The sequence below is a fragment of the Vipera berus genome (genome assembly GCF_964194415.1).
Source record: "Vipera berus genome assembly, chromosome: Z".
NCBI lineage: Eukaryota > Metazoa > Chordata > Lepidosauria > Squamata > Viperidae > Vipera > Vipera berus.
The window spans coordinates 55,158,864-55,181,227 of NC_138205.1; the positions used below are offsets into that span (position 1 = coordinate 55,158,864).

The 22,364-nt window shown below is 38.1% G+C and overlaps 1 protein-coding gene across 2 annotated transcripts in view; it reads left to right on the forward strand.

Annotated features, from left to right (window-relative positions):
* The window catches only part of FHOD3 (formin homology 2 domain containing 3), a 370,562-nt gene that overhangs the window by 131,616 nt on the left and 216,582 nt on the right, over positions 1-22,364 (forward strand). For both annotated transcript variants that reach the window (XM_081344817.1, XM_081344818.1), the window contains exons 4-6: positions 7,625-7,692; positions 14,159-14,264; positions 20,303-20,397. In XM_081344817.1, the coding sequence (XP_081200943.1) occupies positions 7,625-7,692; positions 14,159-14,264; positions 20,303-20,397 (269 nt within the window). The remainder of the gene's footprint in view (positions 1-7,624; positions 7,693-14,158; positions 14,265-20,302; positions 20,398-22,364) is intronic.

Below are 22,364 nucleotides of genomic sequence, written 5' to 3' on the forward strand. Positions count from 1 at the left end.
CCCAGGCCTAAGCCATGTAGGGCTTTAAAGGTAATTACCAGCACCTTGAATCGCACCCGGAGGGCAACCGGAAGCCAATGCAGCTCACGCAGGAGTGGTGTAACATGGGAGTATTGAGATACTCCCATAAGCACCCACGCGGCCGCATTTTGCACCAGTTGAAGCCTCCGGGTGCACCTCAAGGGCAGCCCCATGTAGAGAGCATTGCAGTAATCCAGGCGAGAAGTGACAAGGGCATGGGTGACCGTGCATAGTGTATCTCAGTCCAAAAAGGGGCGCAATGTCAGGGAGCCATTGCTTCTGATACATTGTTGAACTTCCTTAGCATTACAACATTTTAAAATTTTTTTTATAATATTCAAACCTCTATGGAACAAAAGTTCACAGCAATGGTTGTGTGCTTCAAATGGCAGGTGCAACTGAGAAATGAAAATTTCATCTCTTTTTACAAAACTGATATGTATACAAAGAACAATAAAAGCGGCACGGCTTTCATCAGTCAGTTATACCTGCATTTTGAAGCCAATGACCATGACTGCCTTTTATTTTATTGACTTATTTATTTATTTACCACCTTTATTATTAATAGAATCATAAGACTGGAAGGATCTTGAAGATCTTCTAGTCCAGGGGTGTCAAACTTAATTTCATTGAGGGCAACATCAGTATTGTGGTTGCCCTCAGGGGGGCGTGGGAGGGTGGCTAGCATGGGCATGGCCTACTGGGTGGGTGTGGCTGGGGTGGGCATGGCCAGCTCGACATCACTCGTGTCACGGGCACCTGGGCAGGCCTGGGGCAGATCCAAGAGTCTCTGGTGGAGGAGGGTGGGACCGGGGTGAATGCCAGGACATAGTCCATTGGAGGAGCTTCACCGTCCCTCTCAGGCTGGCGTCCTGGTCTTCAGGCTCTTGCAGAAGGTCAGGAAGTTGTCAATCTCATCTCGGGGGCAAGATGTTCCAAAGGGCTGGGGCCTTGACAGAGAAGGCTGTCTGGATCCTGTCAATTAGAATTGCCTGACCAATAAGGTACACAGCATGCCGTCTCTGTCAGCACCAGTGGGGCAGACCAGTTTCAGTGGAATGAGAAAGTTCCTTGGGTAGCCTAAACCAGGGTTCCCCAACCCCCAGTCTGTGGTCCAGTACCAGACCACAGCATGCCAGCAACCGGACCACACAAGCAAAGCCCCATCCGCGGGCTGCAGGCAACACACAAAACCATGCACCCTCCAGTCCGCAGAAAAACCTCTCTCCATGGAACCAGTCCCTGGTGCCCAAAAGATTGGGGACCTCTGGCCTAGACCAGTGCCTTGTAGGGCTTTAAAGGTGATAACCAACACCTTGAATTGCACTGAAACAAATTGCTCTTGCAGAAATAGTGGTATAATATGGGCCACCTAATTCTGCAGCTGTTGTATCTTCTGAATGCTTTTCAAGGGTAGCTGCCTTGGGTACATTTCCAAATCAGAATTACATGGGGGGAAAAGAACTGTAAGATGAATGTTTCTCCAAGATGAAATTTATTATTAAGTGGAAATAATTTAAGATTTCTGGATAACCTTTAATGCAGTTAGATCAGCCTCTAGTAGCCTTTATGGAAAACATTTTACAAAAGCTTTTTTCATTGCAAATGTATTCTGAAAATCTACCTTGGGTTTATTTTCATTCAGAACTGAAACCCAGTTCAGTTGTTGTAAGCCTATTCAGATGAATGGCCTAAGATAACATTTTGTAGCTTTCCTGTCAAACATTTGTGGGAGGAGAAGGAAGAACAGCTGCAGTGAAAATAATGTATTTTCTTTATCTGTCTCTTACGTTATAAATGTGAGAACTAGTTGTCATAAAGTCAAAACTAAACATCCTGATTCTCAATTTATTTAATATTGTTTCTTCTTTCTTTTTCCTTGACCCAATTTTATTAATTAATGTCTGCTTTTGTATTCAAGTTTCCTTCTGAAATTTCAGAGACCTGAGATATCCATCCAGGAGAAGAAGGTGTTCTTAGATACTGTATTGATGTATTTATATGTATAGGCTATCTGACTCCCAACCACTCTTTCTAATTAGAAACTAGAACCTGAATTTACCTTTTGCAATAAAGTTATATTCTTTCTGATGAGAAGGATTTTGTCAGAACCCATATTTTAAAAGGGACTCTTTTTTTTATTTAACTCAACCTTTGTTCTCTCTATACTTCTGGGTTCTGCCATACTCCTGGAGGGGAGGGGGGGAAAGCATTGTGGGTTATTTATTTTTTTGCTCTGTCGCTACACTGTAACACTTTCCTTTCTTCATACTTTCTCTGTAAACTATCTCTCCCCTTGATGTCAACTAGCAAGTGGGGGAGAAGAATGGAATGTGCCTCCGGCAACTGGTTTATCTCCGCGTTGCAAGGGAAGGTGCGAAAAGCTGACAAAACATCACTGCAACCCTCTTTCCCACAATGGACTTAACACCTGGGGATTGGACCATTTGAACTGAGCGGATGAACTGTGGGGTGGGGTTTGCTTGGGACACTTTTAACCTATTGCTCTGAGTGGGAAACCTCAGATCCTGTCTATTATGCTTGCTGTCAGCTTCTCCTAATAAAAGTTCTTGTTGGAAGAAACTGCTTTCACGAGTTCTGTTTTCTTAGTATGAGGTTTTGAAGTGGGACCTGACAGATTTCTTATCAAGGAAATGGATTGATTAGGGGTGGTAATTTAACATTTGTAAGATAACTTTCTAATTTTGTGATAGAACTTGAAATACCTGATGTTTATATATTGATTGAGTTTAGTTTTGGTGGTTAGAAACTTGAACATTCAATTATTATGATTCAAATTTTAAAAAGTCAAATTTTGTATCATGTTTTCATTTCAAAGGTGAAATATATAAATATGGCTTATGATCAGATTTTAGTTCATCACAATATTTTAAATAAATTTCTAGCACATAGAGAACATGTTTCAAGCCTATTTATTCAGTGATCTTTTTTCTCTTCTCAGCATTATATTCAGAATATTAAGGGGCACTTACTAAACTGGGTTCTCCCCCCTTTCCCTTCCTTTTTGATATCTACATGAACCCACTGGGGGAGAATATCTGTCAGTTCAGGATGATACCCAATTATACATCGCCATCCCCAGCCATCTAAGTGAAACTGCTGAGGTTCTGTCCCAGTGTCTGGAGGCTGAGAGGGTTTCATTAGAGAAGAATGGTACAGCTCTGCCGTACAAGACTGAGTGGCTATGGGTTTTGCCTTCTCAGATCTGGGATATGCAACATTTCCATCTTTGATTCTAGATGTAGTGGCATTACCCCATTTAGTCTTGGTGTGCAATCTGGGCTTTTTCCTAGATAACTTCTAAGTGTAATTCAATGTGCTGGATTTTATCTTTAAAGCCCTACATGGTATAGGACTTGATTATTCAAGGGACCACATTACTCTGTGAACATCTATCTATCATGCAACCCCTCAGGGAGGACATGTTTCATATTCCTTCTTTTAAAACTTGCATTTATTGTGGGATCAGGAAGGCATGCTTTCTCTGGGATTAACCTTGTTCTCTGAAACAATCTTCCCACTGATATTTGACAGACCCAGTTTTTCTTCTCTTTAGACAAACTATTAAGTCCTGGCTCTTTCTGTAGACATTAGGGACAAATTGAGTGAAAGTCCCCTTTCTCTCCTTTTGGTTGTTTTATTGTATAAAACTGAGGCTGCCATTGGCAGCACTATCCTGAGGCAAAGATCTTTCCTATTACTACCAACTCTTGTAATGCTTTGATGAACAATACAAAGAGCCAATTCTGTGTTGAATTGTCCCATGGTGAGATGGCCATGCCAAGTTGTTCTGTGGCGAATTGACCACGGCAAGTTGGCCATGGCAAGATGGCCATGTCCAATTGGCTGTGGCAAGTTATCCTAGACCCCAGTAAGAAGGTCTGGTGAAGCCAGCAGGTGCCTCAATAGGCCAGGCACACCCATCAGCAATGGTTGCCAGTAGTGCAGGACAGATCCTGTGGATCCCTTGAGGAAAGGGCAATTAAGGCTTTGTGGAATATTGCTGCCATAGCTTGTGGCAGAATTTCTTAGTGGCAGTGGCAGCACGGGATGAAGTAGAGGACTGGAAATAGTCAGAATAACATAGTCGGAAGGATCTCAGAGGTCTTCTAGTCTAACCCCCTGCTCAAGCAGGAGATCCTATACCAGGGGTCCCCAAACTCCATATCATGGCCCAGTACTGAGCTATAGCCCATTTGGAACCAGGCTGTGGAACCGGTGGGCAAGTGCACATGCACACAACTCCACTTGCAAAAGCAGTGGATGAGCGTGTGCAGCTCCATCTGTGCAAGCTGTGCCTGTGTGCTCGCCTGCCACTCATGCAGAACCAACCCCACTCCCAGTCTGGAAAGTCAAAAAGATTGAGCACCACTGCCTTAAATCATTCCAAACAAATGCTGTCCATCTCTTCTTAAAGGCCTCCATTGATGGAGCACCTTTAATTTCTAAAGGCAAGCCGTTCAACTGGTTAATTGTTCTCACTGTTAGAAAATTTCTTTTTAGTTCTAGATTGCTTCTTTTCTTGATTAGTTTTCATCTATTGTTTCTTGTCATGCCTTTAGGTGCTTTGAAAAATAGGTTAACCCCCTCTTTCTTGTGGCTATCCCTCAAATATTGGAACAGTCTATTATATCACACCTAGTCCTTCTTTTCAGTAAGTCTAGACATAGCCAATTTCTGCAACCATTCTTTGTATGTTTTAGCTTCCAGGCTTATAATCATCTTCGTTGTTCTTTTCTGCACTCTTTCCAGAGCCTTTCAACATCTTTTTTTATAATACGGTGACCAAAACTGGATGCGGTATGCTAAATGTGGTCTTATTAAGGCTTTATAAACAGTATTTCATGTGATCTTGATTCTATCCCTCTGTTAATGCAGCCTTGGATTGCATTGGCTCTTTTGGTTGTTGCTGCACACTGCTGGCTCATATTTAAGTAATTGTGAACTAGGACTCCAAGATCCCTCTCACAGTTACTGCTGTTGAGTGGAATGTTACTGGACTGGAAATGTTTTAGTTGGTTTATATCCTGAAATTTCACTACCTTCTATTCTGTCGTTCTTTTATCTATTCTTGTTTGAATGATGATGTAAGAGCCTTGGTGGAGCAGTGGGCTAATGCCTCCTTAAGTAACACCAGCTGCCTGCAATTATTGCAGGTTCGCATCCCACCAGGCTCAAGGTTGACTCAGCCTTCCATCCTTCCGAGGTAGGTAAAATGAGGACCTACATTGTTGGGGGCAATAAGCTGACTTTGTAATAATGCCGCTTGTGGGGGGGCGAAAGCCCTAATAAGCAGGCATATACATAGAATGAAGGCTATTGCTAAGCACATTTGATTTGTGCTTAGATTGTAAGCCGCCCTGAGTCTTCGGAGAAGGGCGGGATATAAATGGGATTAAAATTAAAAAATAAAATAAAATAATAGATAAAGCATATTATAGACATTATGGAAATTAACAGAACTCTGATATTCTTACATATTAGCTATTTGATGTAAAAGAAATAAAAAGATATCATAGACTAACTCATTACATTTCCAAATCACAGACTTACACTAAAGATAAAATTGTATGGTAAAGGAAAATACTTCTATGGTATTTTGAATTAACTGAAAGAAGGTAGTAAAATATAAATATTAAATAATTCTGCAGTGCAAATAAATTATTTAATATACAATAGTTAAACGTGGCTTCAATCATTTTTTTCCTTATAACTCCAGCAAAGTGTTCCAGAATCAGGATTAGTATCATTTTACATGCAATAAAGATTCCCTTGCTGTCTGTATTCCTCCATTCCAATATCAATTAAAAAGAGACTTGAAAAGAGTTATCACTACCAAAGTGTACAGTAATAAAATATTTTGCTGTTCTAAATGGAACTAAGAAAATCAGTCAAAAGGGCCGGGAATTGACCATTTTTTGTTGAATGCAATGTTGATGACTGGAATCCAGAATACAGAGTTAGGTGTATCCAAGAAATTGTGCTATGAATACAGTGACCATACACTCTTTATTATGAAAGATAGCCATTTATTTTAAAAGGCTGCTTTTGGAGTTATTTTTCAAAAACTCACTTTTGTCTTTTATCTTGGTCACCTTTACTGTATAAATAAGTACTACTTTATGTGAAAAATACGGAAATTGAATAATCTTTTAAAAATAAATCTACTACTGTTTAATTTTAGACATTTTTATTATAATACGCTTTTGAAAAGGTTTTTCTTGATTTTGTTCTTCAATTTTCCTTTGCAAATACTTTATTCTTATGAACCTCTTTCAGATAAACCTATTTTTTGGGTTTATCCTTTCTTCCCCCCCCCCCATAAAATGTATAGGTAATCCTTGACTTAGGACCACAATGGAGCCCAGAATTTCTGTTGCTAAGCAAGGCAGTTGTTAAGCATATTTTAGTTGTTAAGGAAAGTTGTTAAGCAAATTATTGCAGTTAAGTGAATCATGCCTCCCCCATTGACTTTGCTTGTCAGAGGGCAGCTGGAAAGGTTACAAATGATGACCCCAGGACAGTGCAACTGTCATAAATACATGCCAGTTGCCAAGCACTCAAATTTTGATCATGTGACCATGCAGATGCTGAAATGATTTTAAGTGGGAAAACCGGTCATAAGTCACATTTCTTCAGTGTCATTGTAGCTTCCAGCAGTCACTAAATGAATAGTTGTAAGTCAAGGAATTCCTGTAGTCTTCCTAGCTTACGATACAGATTTTTTTCTCTTTAAATACAACTTCCCAGATAGCATCACAACATTTTTTGGAAATATTTTTACTTGGTAAACTGTGTTGGCTTAATAGCAAAAGTATGCTACACTTTAGCTGCATGAGTGAGTAAGTAATCAATTCCTACTGTCAGGATTTATAAAATTTTACAAGATTTTTAAGCATAATTAATAATGTTATTATGGGAAATTATTTACATTATATGTAAATGATTAATGCATTAAGTTATCCTATTAAAAGGTAAAGGTAAAGGTTCCCCCGCACGTGCGTGCTAGTCGTTTCCGACTCTAGGGGGCGGTGCTCATCTCCGTTTCAAAGCCGAAGAGCCAGCGCTTGTCCGAGGACGTCTCCGTGGTCATGTGGCCGGCATGACTAGACGCCAAAGGCGCACGGAACGCTGTTACCTTCCCACCGTAGTGGTCCCTATTTTTCTACTTGCATTTTTACGTGCTTTTCGAACTGCTAGGTGGGCAGAAGCTGGGACGAGTAACAGGCGCTCACTCTGTTACGCGGCACTCGGGATTTGATCCACCAAACTGCCGACCTTCTGATCGACAAGCTCAGTGTCCTAACCCACTGAGCCACCGCGTCCCTAAGTTATCCTATTACTACTCCCAAATTACTCTTTTAGATTAGAGATAAGGCACTGAATTTCTCAATCCAATCTGGCTCTGAATTGTTGACATTGTTTATTTTTCTTTATTCTTTATTCTTATTGCACCTTTTTACATATACATGATATTTTTAGACTATAAACAGGGGTGGAGATAATGTATTTTTTCACTAAACAACAGGGTCCAAAACTGAATATAATAATCATATAATTATTTAACATTTTGTCCTTTCAGAAAAATTGTACAACTCAAATGGACGTGAGTTAAGGCGGGCCCTCTTTTCCTTGAAACAGATATTTCAAGTAAGTGAACATTACTTCTTAATATACATTTTGTTTTATTTCAGAAACTAATGTATTTCATTATTATTGCTGGGGGAGAGGTGTTATTATTTTGCCACAACAGTTAATAGAGAACATTTCTAGGCGTAATATTTTTATCTGTTTTTTTTATTATTTACTATTATTGCTTCTTAATGTCTTTCTCCAATCACACTTAGGATAATTCACAGAATGTTTCAAAGAAGCTTCTAAGTAATTCCTGAGGAAGCAGGGGCATTTGCAGATGAGCAATCAATATGGCAGCCACAACTAGGCAGTTAACACCTATCCCAGTCAAGTGCAAGAAAAGGATAGAATTTCATCATGTGGTTGTAGCGTTATCTTAATTTTTTTGATCCAGCTTCAACAAGGAAAATAAATTCAGTGAAAAAAACCTCCATATGTTCTCAACATAAATAGGAAACTTCTTAATTTTATTTAGTATGTAGTGTGGAAATGTGGGGAAAGTATGAAAGGACAAATGATTTATAAATTGTGAAATTTCTTTGTGTCACAAAATAAAAATCAGAATCATTACAATTTTTAAATAAATAAATAATGTTTCTGTTACATTACAATGCCACTGTGTTACAAAATTACTACTTTCATGCACAAAAGCAGATGGATCATTTGGACTTTATTATGGATTTCTAAGCAATGCTGTTGAATCCTAAGGTCTTCTTTATGTCATGACAAGTTGTGCATAAAACACAAAAAATGATATTTGGATCATAAGTCCATACATTTATTTATTTATTTATTTATTTTATTACATTTATATACCGCCCTTTCCCGAAGGACTCAGGGCGGTTTACAGGGTGATTAAAAAACCAAGATACAAAAGTTAAAAACAAATTTAAAATGCATGCATATGTCCAAAGTATTTTGTATTTTTATACATAATATGAACAAAACCAAAGTCATAAGAATTACAAAACTATACACTTGAAAAGGTTACATTGGGCCATTGAATCTGAGTTTCTATTCCATACCAGATAGATGGCTGTCTGGCCTCTATCTGGACATCTCTGGAGTGCTTGTCTTTGACTAATTAGCTTCACCCAGAATTTCTTCTTACAGATAGAGAAGATTATATTTTATTGTTTCCTAACATTTTATTATATTCTGTCTTGTTCTAAGCTAATTCCATTGTTCTGGATCTTGCTTTTTGAAATAAAAGAGAAAGTGTCTTGACATTCTTGGGGTACTAGAAAATATTATCATTTCTTCTCTCAGTCATCTATTCAAGGCCTACTCTTTCCATCTCTCTCCACAGTATTTTATTTCCTTTATCATCCTGATACTCTTCACTGCCCTTTTCTGTGAATCTCTCTTCAAATATAATGATTGTGAGGAATAATATCTTTTGGTACCTTGAATCCACTGAAAGAATGGGAAACTATTTTTCTGGGTATTTGCTCCCATGACTGAATTGCTCATTATGGTTGGAAGTTGCTTTCTAATATTCCATCATATCCCATCCTATTACTTAAACGCATTATTCTGTGTACTCCACTGAAGAGCAACAAGTCTTGGCCTTTTTCAGATAATTGAAAAGTGCCATATTCCCCCTTACTTCTTTTTCCTTAAAAGTTAAGCTCCAGATAAATCCACACTTGGTTCAGGAAATAGGTGAGTTTTTCCATCCGTCAAACATGTCTTTCAATGGTGGCAGATCGCGGTTGTCACAGACTAACAAGTAACCAGGCAGTACCCCCACCACTTACGGGGTGGCATGGGCTGGATCTCCTGCCACACCAGAGCTGGCTGGGTCTGCACGGCCATGCCTCAGTCCCTTGTCATCCCCTGGCCCACCCAACCTAGCACCATCGGGTGGGGTGGAGAAGGGGATGGAGTCACCGCAGCTTGATCCATTCCAAGCACTGTTCCTCCGGTGGGGGATTTCAATGGCTCCTCTCCTCATCTCTCCATCTCAACAAATTTCTCATGCAGCTGCTCCACTGAAGGGCTGCAGGAGGCAGCCAGAAATTTACACTCTGCTGACTCTTCCCAATCTGCAGCTCTCTTGGCCTTCCACTTGCTCCTTTGGGTTATTGCAACCCCCAGTGGGATGAGGGGAAATTCCATCTTGGCCACTTTCCTCATACCAACCGTCCATTGGATTTTTGAGCTGGTATGGAGGGATCTGGCCACCACCACCTCTTCTTCAACTGGTGACTGCTCAGCTTTCTCCACTTTCACTTTGGACTGTGTTACCACTGGGTGAGACCCAGAGTCCATCAGGGCTGATGCCAGTGCCTCCCGGGGAAGGACCTGCCCAGACTTTGTGGTAGCATCGATCTTCTCGGCCTCCAACATCAGTCTTCTTGGAAGCCTCTGAGAAGGCTGCATTCACAGTGTGCAGAGCTGGTCTAATGTCAGCTGTCTGATTAATGAACTCAACAGTAAGGAATCTTCAAGGCTTTGAAGTTCCATAAAAGAAAAATCTTTATTGAGTACACATCTCAGAACTGAAGAAGCAAGACCAGCTCTGATCTTAACCACACAAAAATCTACCTAGTTACCAATAGCTTCCCTTAACCCCCACCCACCAGATGTTCACGTTGGCCAATCATATAGCTTTTGTTTGTTATGAGAACCATCCATCTCTCTGACAGACACCTGTGTCAGTGACCTTGGCATTCTTGTGGGTTCTCATGGGTTGTGGACGGCTTCTTACCCTCCCATTTCGTCCCTATGCTCTCTACCCCTCCCCCCTATTCCTATGGCAAGTTGAGTAATGATAGCAGTTAGCAGGCATCTTAGCAATTCAGACTTGACAGCCCAATTGCCAGTGGCCTCTTCGGGAGAAGTGCTATATACACACAAAAGCTATAAGCACTTTGAAAGAACAGATCCCTATACTAGCTGCTATGAAATTTATAAAGTTTGGAGTATGCTTAATGCCCTCCCTTCATCCCATTTTATCAATAAACAGCTTTGTTTAAGATAATAGGAAAAACCCCTTTTTCTGGTTAATGCATCAAAATTGAGATAAATTGTACCTATTACCTAGAATAACACAAGATAGTTCATATCATTTTCAAGGGTGAACATGTGGCCTTCAGACAATTGAGGGAGCCGTTACCCAGGTTTAAATAAAATAACAATGCATGTGTGCTTTGTCTCTTGAAATGACATCTCATCCCTTTAATATAATTTTGAAAGATTAATATCTTTTCATGGCATGGGACCAGGTTATTTGAGGGACTGCTTCTTCCTGATTACATGTTCCTGTCTCATTAGACGTAACAGGAAGGGCATGTTATGGGTCTTATCTGCTAAAACGTTCTGTCTGAAAATACCCAGGAAGTAATCTTTTTCTTCTGTGGCACTCTTCTTCTGGAACATCATTCCTCCTGAGATGAGATTAGCCATGATCCCAATGTATTTAAGACAACCCTCAAAATTTGGCACCGTATATACTTGAGTATAAGCCGAATTTTTCAGCCCACTTTTTGGGCTGAAAAATTCCACTTCGGCTTATACTCCAGTGAACAAAAAAACTTATCGAGGACTTGTGCGCGGCCGAGGCTTTGGTGCTTCCGGGATCGCGCGCACCTCTCCCAAGCCACCGCCGTCCGGAGACCTGCCGAAGTTTGGGGAGGTTTGGGGAGGTGTGCGCGCACCTCCCCAAACCTCCCCAAACGTCGGCAGGTCTCCGGACCTCCGCGCCCTGCCTGCCTGCTTCTTTCCGCTGCCTGGCTGCCCTACGATGTAACCCGCTTCATGATCGAGTGCGACGCCTGCAAGGACTGGTTTCACGGCAGGTAACACAAAGCGATCGGGCCTTTCCTCCCCCCCTTTCCCTCCCCCTTCCCGCTCTAGGGCAGAGATCCCCTTCCTGCCGTGAAACCAGTCCTTGCAGGCGTCGCACTCGATCATGAAGCGGGTTACATCGTAGGGCAGCCAGGCAGCGGAAAGAAGCAGGCAGGCAGGGCACGGAGGTCCGGAGACCTGCCGACGTTTGGGGAGGTTTGGGGAGGTGCGCGCGCACCTCCCCAAACCTCCCCAAACTTCGGCAGGTCTCCGGACGGCGGCGGCTTGGGAGAGGTGCGCGCGATCCTGGAAGCACCGAAGCCTCGGCCGCGCGCAAGTCTTCGGTAAGCTCCGGGCGGTCACTTGCTTCGCGTCTCCTGAGGGAAGGGGGGGCGACTGGAGCGGGCGTGTTTCCTTGCCTGCTGGGCGCCGCGATTTGCCCGGGGAACGCGCGGGCCCCGAATGGCAGCGTGGAGCGAGGAAGCGGACAGCCAGGGCTTCCCCGAGAGCTGCGGCCACACAGGGTATTCCTGTGTATTCAGGCTTGCAAAATGGCGGATCGAGCCTCTGCTGGCGGCAGAGGCTTGCAGAGCGCGGATCCAGCCTCCGCCGGCGGCGGAGGCTTGCAGAACGGCGGATCCCAGCCTCGGTTTATACTTGAGTCAAGAACTTTTCCCAGTTTTTTGGGGTAAAATTAGGGGTCTCGGCTTATACTCGAGTCGGCTTATACTCAAGTATATACGGTACTTTTAACAGGCTTGGGGATCCCAAGTATCCATTTTCCCATAGTCCTTTTTATGTATTTAAATTATTTTAATTTTTATCATACTTGTTATAATTTGTTTTGATTCTTTTATTGTACACCATTTAAGTCACATATATGAGATAAGTGTTATATAAATTTAATAAAGAAACAGAAGAGACAATATCAAACTTGCAAAATCCAGCATTCTTAAAATCTTAGAAAGGCGTGATGGCTCAGCTGTTAAAGACCCGAGTACTGACAGGTGAATTCCCATTACTTGCCACGGCTCTTGCCCACCTAGCAATTAAAGGCATGCAAATGCAAAATTAAATAGATGTCACTTTGGTGGGAAGGTAGCAATGTTCCGTGCACCTCAGCATATAGTCATACTGGCCACATGACTATGAAAATGTCTTCAGACATTGTTGGCTCCCTCAGCTAAGAACTATGATGAGCATACCCTTTAGAATTAGAAACTACTGGACAGGGGAAGCCTTTACCTTTATGTTTATACTTAAAATCAGAATATATTTACAAAGAACTATATTTGAATTGCAAAAATCCAGATGGTTTTCCTTATCTCTCTGCTGCCATTTTGTTGTAATTTTTAGCCATACACAAGAGTTCTAAATTAAAATAATGCAGTTATTTCTTACAATTTTTCTTCATAATGTAGCTGTCACTTTCTACAGTTTTAATAAATCTGAAAATGACAAAATAAATTAGCTTGCCTTGTGTTTTATGGTATGGAAAGGAGAGGCAAGAAAGAAAATATAGTTATAAATTGGAAAGAAAGTTACTGTGTAAAATAGAAAGGAGATTTGTGAGTACTCTGCCAGTCCCTCTGTCTACAGAATTTATTTAAATTATTTTAAATTAAATAATGGGTTGGAAGATTTAGACTGGAACATCAGTCTAAGTGATGTAGGATAGCGGTAGTTCAATTTCTACCAAATTCTAGGAAGAAAAATCATATAATGGAGGAGAGCAGAAAATCGTACATGCATAAAAAGCTATGTACATGAAGACAAGGAGAAAAATGATAAAGCTTTTTCATTTTATCTAAAACAGGGGTCCCTAAACCCTGGGCCATGGACTGGTATCGGTCCATGACCTGTTAGGAAGTGAGCACAGCTGGAAGTGAGCGGCATACAAGGGAGTGAGCAAACCTTCATCTATTTGCAGCTGCTTCCCAGTACTAGCATCACCCTCTCAGCTCCACCTCACATCATTATAAACTGTGCATGTGAGGGATCTAGATTGCATGCTCCTCCTCCCCTTCCCTGGTCTGTTAAAAAAATGGTCTTCCATGAAACCAGTACCTGGTGCCAAAAAGGTTGGGGACCGCTGGTCTAAAGCTTTGTAATTAAGGGAAGAGAGAATGAAAGGGACAAATTTGATGTCATTCAGTTTATGATACATCTTCTAAAATATTCTTGGACACCAAAAATCATTTTGATCCTAGTTTGTAGATGAATGGTTTATTGAAGAGTGGTTACATTAACATAGAACACTAATTTTCATCCACAAATTAGTCCTTATGTAGAAACCATAATTGGGACTGACAACTCAGTTGTTAAATGAAGCAGTCTGTAAGTGAACACAACTGTGCTTATGATCCTACTTCCACTTTTCTTTGCTTTACAGACCTGAGAAAGTTATAATTACAAGTATTGGTTGTAAAATTGCTTCCATCCACAAGCAGTTGCTACAGGGGGACTGCTATGTTTGCTTAGTAAAACAAGAAAAAGGAACAAGCAAAGAACATGCTGGTTTGATACCATATAAACAACTGAAAAATGCTGTACTTGACAGGATAGTGTGAAAAGCACTTGCCTATAAAGTCACCAAGAGTCAGATACAACTGAATGGTTAAAACCACCACTATTTTATTTTCAGTATGTTACATAATGTCTCCCCCCCGCCCCCTCCTCTCCTTTATAGGATGACAAGGATTTGGTTCATGAATTTGTTGTAGCAGAAGGCCTGTCTTGTTTAATAAAAGTGGGAGCTGAGGCAGACCAGAACTACCAGAATTACATCTTGAGAGGTAAGGCTATTAAAAACATTTAGAATAACAAATTTGAAAAGTCTTCACATGAGTTTATCTTCAATTTTTTATCAAAATAAAAATTAATTAGGATCTTCAAGATTTGAAATAAATAGCAGAAAATTAAGTGAGAATTGATCTAACCAAGTTTTACCTGGAATTACAGCCCAAATAAATTTAGAATATTGATTTACTATGCAATTTTGGAATTAACTATAAAAATAGTTTAATGTGGGAAACAGACTTATATTGTAAGTCTTAAGAAAGATAAATTATTTTGTGATGACTGAATGCTAGAGATTTAGGGGACTAAAATTTCAAGCAAAAGGGGAAAATGATTAATACTAGGATTTACTACAACATCAATACTCTCGATGATGGATGACAATCATCAATGGATAGACTATGTCTAAAAGATGTAACAAAAGAATGGCATATGCAGAACAATTTTACTTAGACAAGACAGAGAAAGTACTGAAAACAGAACTACAAATTAAGGCCAAAATAATAAATTAGAAAAGGATGCTTTATTAGATATACAAAAGAAACTGATGGAACTTAAATGAGAAATACAAATAGGTTGAAACCAAAAGAATGTTTGCTTATTTATTCTACAAAAGAGGCTTGTTAAAGTCTTGAAATCTACAGTGGAATAGAGAAGAATTTAAGAGAAATCAAATAATAGTTGATTGAATTAAAGAGTAAGACAGAAGTAAAAAGAAGGAATATAAAATTGGTTTATTTGATTAGGGTTAAAATCAAGACCAAGATCAAAATAAAAGTTTTTTTTACGTAGTTCTGCCAACTCTTTATACTGACACCAGAACAGAAAAATTAATGCTTAAATTAATTAATAGATAAGGGATGGGTTATGGGATGAATAAATATTGGTCTGTAACCATTTAGAGCAGACATGTCAAACACAAGGCCCGGGGGCCAGATCCGGCCCGCGAAGTGGTTTCATGTGGCCCGCGAAGCCATCCTGGAAACAGTGAGGGAACGGCTCCCACTGCCTTGGCCCTGGCCCAGAGACCCTCCTTCTGCCAGAGACCCTCAGATCTGTCCCACTCCTGCCCAGGCCCCCATAGGCACCCTTGATGCAAACGATGTAGAGCTGGCCACGCCCACCCAGTAGGCCACGCCCACCCTGGCCATACCCACCCGGCCCCCTGAGGGCAACCGCAATACTGATGCGGCCCTCAATGAAATTGTGTTTGACACCCCTGATTTAGAGGGTGAAGAGTTGCTTAATTTGTTTATAGTTCTTATGATGAAAACTGTAACTTTATATACTTTTCTTTTTCTTTATTATAATTTTTCTTTTTGTTTTTCCTCCTTTTTCTGCACTTTTTATTTTTTCTATTTTTTCTTAGTTGATATTTCTGTTGTAATCAAAATTCTTAGTAGAAACTATATGTTTTTTTAAATGTAGCAAATCTAATTTACAGTGATACCTTTTATTATATTTCTCTATACTTTTCTGTCTTTGCAAAACATCTTTTGCTTCCACCATGTCCATAAACTGCCTAATGTCTTTAAATGTCTCACATCTAACTTTTTGAGGATCTTACCAACTCTATCAGGCATCACTATCCTAGTCTTCCCCTTTCTTTTATTCTTATCTTCATGTTTTATTTTTTAAAATCCCGCCTTTATTATTTTTATAACTCTATCTAATTCTTCTTCCAATAACAACCCTGTGGAATGAGTTATTCATTCTGCACTGAAAGAGTTCTGGGGAAACTCATACTTTCTTATGTTTGACTCATTAATGATATTTATTTTTGTCTTATCTAAACAACTGTCAGAGTGAACAAGGGCCTTGACAAATAACACTTATCATTTTTAATAAGCTGATTTCTCTTGCAAATCCATCGGCCTTTAAAACTCTTAGCATAAATTTCATATCCTGATGAGAAATATAATACAACCAAGAGGGGTTATAGATTAGGAAGGAAGGAAGGCCACAATAGCATTTATGTTGTCTTCATTTCTTTGTAAAATACAAAACTAAGAAGAGAACCATAATTAAGAGATTGACAGGTCTACAAATATAATCATAAATTAGTTTTAGGAAAAGTATTTTATCTAGAGCAAAAGAGTAGTATCCAGTTAATTCATTCTGAATTCACAAACATTTTAGTGACTTTCTGCAAGTAAATAAATGTTTAAACAGTGGTCATATCAGAAAATTACATGTGATTAATGTGTCACATATCATACATACAAATTTTCATTACTGGTAGGGGACACTCTTCCCAAATATTCTGAAGTTGAAACCATTGTTTTAACACAAGCTATGTGTGATCACACACCCATTCTTATTTCCTTATTCTGTCACAGCAGCAATAACATAAAGTATTTTTCCCCAAGACATTTTACATTAGCTTTCTCAACTTTTTTCTTTTAACTGTTTATTGGCAAGATTGCATTTGAACAGTAAGGTCAGCCTGACGCCTCCATTCACGCCAGCAGAAATGGCTTATTGTCCACCATTTTGATGAGGTGGAGGGGGCTAAAACTGGACGTACTGTTTTTCAGTGATGTTTCCTATCCTCTGGAATTATCTCCCATTGCAGATCCACTTGTCTCTAACATTGTCTGCCTTCTAAAAGCTAAAAATTGAGCTTTTTCAGAAGACTTTGGAGGCCTGGTACCACATATTTTGTTTGGATGTTATTTCTCTTACCTTTTATATTTATTGAATATTTATGCCTTTTTTATTTATTTTTTACTTTATTTCCAAAGTTAAAATACAAATTTCAACAGAAAAAAAGGGAAACAAAAACAAAGGAAAAACTAAAGACAAAAATGTTCTTTAAAAAACATCCACATAAATTGTCCCACCAAGCTGAATGCTGACAAATATCCATTTGCCCAACTAATTTTGACCTACTACCTACTGTAATAAACCGTTAATAGTTAAACCCAACAACAAAACTAAATGTCAAAGCCCTTTGTTAACAATCTATTATTGTATTTCACATGTAGAAAGTCCATAACAGCTTCTTTAAAAAAAAATTTTTTTACAAAATCACCTTAATATTTGGTAAACATCATGTTGTCTGGGTTTATATTTAAAAAACAATAACCATTAGTTTCTATAATTCTATAGTCCACATAATAGCTTTGCTTGATGTTCTCTTCTTCCAAAAATGTTCTCTTTTGCCATCCTTGAATTAATACAAATCTTATTATTTGGATAAATAACAATTAAATATAGACATTTTTCTAATATTTCTGCAAATAATAACCACAATGATATAAAACTTCTTTTCTAACTGATCATCGTGATTGCCTTACCATAGATCCTGTTTAAAATTCTTATTTAAATTTGTTTTCCCCACAATATTCAAAATATTTTTACTGGTTAAGATTTTCATTACACTTAAATATTTAGGTCTTTTTCCTCATACAGGCCCAACACTTTTACATTGCTCATATCTTAAAAAAAGAAAAAAATCAAAAAGAAATAAGAAGATAGTATACTACTTAAAGTATATATCCTTCTTAGACTAATGAACATTTATAGCCAGAATAGCCAGATTAACTTCACTTAAGTATCTAAAACATTTCTTTTATATAAACCTCTCCAACTTTTTTATTTTTCTCATGTCAAAAAAAAACACAAAGGAAAAAAGAAAAGAAAAATACTATAATAATTGAGATGCTCATCCCTCTTAAACTAAAATTCATTTATATCCAAAATCTTTCTATTTCTTTAACCATATTCAAACAGATTTTCAAATATTCCCTCTGATAGATCCCATCATCCAATTTCTTGATTCTCATTTTAGCCTTTTATTTTGCCAGACATCTTTCCTGAACAATATGTTTCTCTGAATCAAAGAGTCTTCCCATAGTCTTGTGGATGTTGTTGTAGGTACAAAAGATAAATCAGGTGAGATGTTTTATATCAAGGTTTCGCCTCTTCATATTCATTGGAAATTTTTTCCTTTCTTTCTCTCTTAATTTCTCTTATCATTTTTTTGTCTCTTAAGTTCTCATAGTTCTCCTGGTAGCTCTGTAATCCATTTTGTCAAATCTTTTTTCTTGTCCTCAGACTTATTTTCTGATCTTAAAAGTATAAGTTATTTTTCCCATGTCCATTATTTCCTGTAAGTTTTTTTTCCACCTGGGTTGAGTCATACTTACTTCTGTTGTTAGGTTCCATCTTTAAATCTCTCTTTTCTGGTTCTGGTTTGTCTGTTTTATCTGCTCCCTCTCTATTTTTATTTTCTGAGAGTTAAATTAGAGATGCATTCATTTATATTTTTCAAAGTTATTTTTAATTTCCTTGTAGTTTGAGATCATTGTTGTTTGAATTAGTTGCAACATAGCATATATCTCCTCCTGGAAAATATTTTATTTTTCTTGATATATTCTTTTGGTGCTTTTGGTTTTCCATGATAGCCAAAAATCAGAGTTTTCCTTTCTCTGCAGACAGCTTTAAAGTCACAGTTGCGTAAGTATTTGTAATCCAGAAAGGTCAGTTTTTTTCCTCTAAAGTTTATAGTTCTCTCTTTGTAGGTAGCCCAAGATGTTTTCTTTTTCTCACAGCTGATCTCTGATATTAAGACATTGAAGGTCATCCAAAAACAAATTATCTTTTTCTGGGCTTTGCCAGTTCCTGTATTGAAGCAACTACTATATTTTCATCCACCACTAGATGTCAGCACCAGTTTGTTTTTCAGTTTCCAGTTTTCAAACTAAACAATTATTTTTTTCTATTTTCATGATTTAAAAAAAATCTTAACACATACCACCAATTTCAAACTTATCCAGATTTAGGTCATATTTTCATTTCAGTATATTTCGGCCCCCACTTAATGGTTTAATTCGCCGCTTCTGTCTGTAGGAGAGTGGAGCAAAGATCCCCCTCCTTCTCACTTTTGGAAGCTTTTTGCTTCTTGGGGTTTCCCCCCCCCCAGGAAATCGGTTTTCAAGTAGAAGAGAGAAAATCACTGTTCTTACCCAGTTCCAAGCACGTTGTTTATAGTCAGCTTAAAATAATGCTTTGGGGTTCGGCTGCTTGTAGCTTGGACTCTGAAGTTAAACTAGCCTTTCTGGTTTCTGGAAGGCTTTTCCAGGACCGATCGGATTGACCACCGTCTCTCCGCACTTGGCGGGACTTTCCTCCTTCTTTATCACCTCTATGGGGTGAGGTCAGGCCCATTTAGGGTCCCCTAGCACAGGGCTTTTCAACCTTTTCACCCATTGTACCACTTTTAGGATTGTTAAATGAATCACTGCAGTTGTTAAGTTAGCAACATGGTTGTTAAGTGAATCTAGCTTGCCCATTGATTTACTTTGCCAGAAGTTCACAAAAGTTAATTATGTAACCTCAGGACAATGTAACTGTCATAAATACATGCCAGTTGCTAAGCATCCAAATTTTGATCAGATGACCATAGTGATGCTGCAGTAGTTGCTTGTGGGAAAAACAGTTGTAAGTCTCTTTTTTCAGTGCTGTTGTAAATTCAAATGATGGTTGTAAGTCAAGGACTGCCTGTAAGCCAATAGTCTTGTTATTGCAGCAGCATACAAATTTTATAAATAAGTATAGTATATTTTATAAGCAGCCGCATTTATAAAATCAAAAGCCAAACCAATATATTTACATCAGGAGAAATTGTATTTAGGTTGTGAAAAACTTCCATTTCAGTCTGATAAAAGTTTGGCTCTTGATCAACTCAGTGATCCCTTTTAATTTACATTTGATAATTGTATGGTTTTTGCTTGTTATAAAGGTAAAGGTAACGGTTCCCCTGCACATGCGTGCTAGTTGTTTCCAACTCTAGGGGCCGGTGCTCATCTCTGTTTCAAAGCCGAAGAGCCAGCGCTTGTCCGAGGACATCTCTGTGGTCATGTGGCCAGCATGACTAGACGCCAAAGGCGCACAGAATGCTGTTACCTTCCCACCATAGTGGTCCCTATTTTTCCTACTTGCATTTTTATTTGCTTTCGAACTGCTAGGTTGCTTGTTATAGCAAATTGTTAAATATAGCAATTTTAAAAAATCTTCTTTATTTCCTTAGCACTGGGACAAATTATGCTGTATGTTGATGGGATGAATGGAGTAATAAATCACAGTGAAACCATCCAGTGGCTGTACATACTCATAGGGTCTAAGGTAAGAATGTTTTTTGGAGATTTTTTACTACAGTTTTTCTTTTAAACATAATTATGAGCCATATCAGTACTTTTAAAGGATTTCAAATAGACCAATGCTTCCCAGCTAGCAGAAAACAAGCTGTAAGTTATGCTGTTTTAGGAAATTCCCAATTTCGTAGCTACTTGAAACCATTGGATAACACTGTGTATTGCTAACGTGATTTGGGACTTGATACTTAAATTTATTTTTCCACAAAATAGTATTTCTCATTCCCCTCCTTAGCCTGAGTAATTCATATTTTCTACACTTTATTTGGCTCTTTCTGAATATATTCTATGCTTTTTAAAATTATGCATCAGTCCAAATTCTGTTCTTACCAAAAGTATATCATTTTAAATCTATATATTCAATCATTCATTCATTTAACTGAGGGAATTATTAACATATATAGCACATTTTATTATAGAAAATACTGTTTCTGTGTATGAATTAGGATCAATCCCCTTTTTCTTTATTCAAGATCACCTTTAAAAATAATCATAATTATAGAGGAATTTTTTTTAAAAAAGATAAATACAAAAATAGATAATACCAGGTGAGTAAGATTTTTCAAACTTTTTCAGCAGTTGTTTTATCTTAATGATAAAGAAACTTTTTAAAAAAAATAAAAGGGGAGGTTACACATAGTTTCTGAATTTGAACAAGGAAAATAAAGATGATTAGACTTATTACCACACAGAAAAAATCAAGAAAAAGAACTAATGCAATTCTAAATTAGAATATCACTTGTTTCTACCAAAGCAGAATTCTCTAGAAATAGATATTCTATCAATTTCAATTTTCCTAAAATTCCATTGGCACTGAATATTTCAAACGTTAATTCGAGGCTGGACATCAAATGAAAGTTTGGGAACTAGCATTATTAGATCTATGTTTCCCAACTTCAGTTCACATATTCTAGCAATCTTGCTCTGATATAAAATGACTAAAGTCTCTTTCTCCAGCAGAGAGAGGATTTGGGTTAAACTTGCAGTGTAACACAATAAAGAGCCATGCACTAGTAAAGGGAATATAGTTATTATACATACATCATATATTTTTGCTTCCTGAAATCAGCAACACTGTACATTTCAGTAAGAGGAAACAAAAGGAATTTTTAGAATTTCAGGGACAGAAAAAGGCAAGAATGTGATATGCAGAAAATTCAGCGTAAATAATTGCTACTAAGAAAAAAATCTATTTAGAAATTATTTTATTCCGTTTTTATTATGGTTGGAAATTGTAGTAATTGTAGTATTGTAGTATTGCAGACCCTTTCTGTAGCCTTTTTAATTCTTTTTTTATTGAAAAGTTTTAAAATACATTTTACAAACATAAGCTCCCTCCCTCCCCCCCCCACTTCCCCTCCCCCCCCTCCCCCCCAACTTCCTAGAGCTGAATACAGGGTATTAACTTTTACAAACTTAAGCTAAAATATGCCAACTAACTAAAAAAAACACTTTAAATTCTATCGCACTTTAACTCCCCTTAAACATAACTAAATAACTAAATAATAATAGCTAAATAATAATACATCTTATAATACTAATACTTATTCATATGCTAAATGAAACTTTTTAGTCCCATATTTATTCTGAATATAATCGATCCATCTTCTCCATTCCAAAAAATATCTCTGTTGCGATTGTTCTTTCAAATATGCTGAGATTTTTGCCATTTCTGCCAGGTTTGAAACTTTTAAAGTCCACTCTTCTATCGTAGGCAGGTTCTCCTTCTTCCAATATTGAGATACCAAAAGTCTTGCTGCCGTTATTAAATTCAACATCAATTTGGTTTCTATAACAGTACAATCTTTAATAATACCCAACAGAAATAACTGTGGAGAAAACCTTATCTTTTTCTTAAATATTTTCTGCATATTCCACCAAATTTTAATCCAAAAAGCTTTAACTTTTTTGCAAGTTCACCATATATGATAATACGTT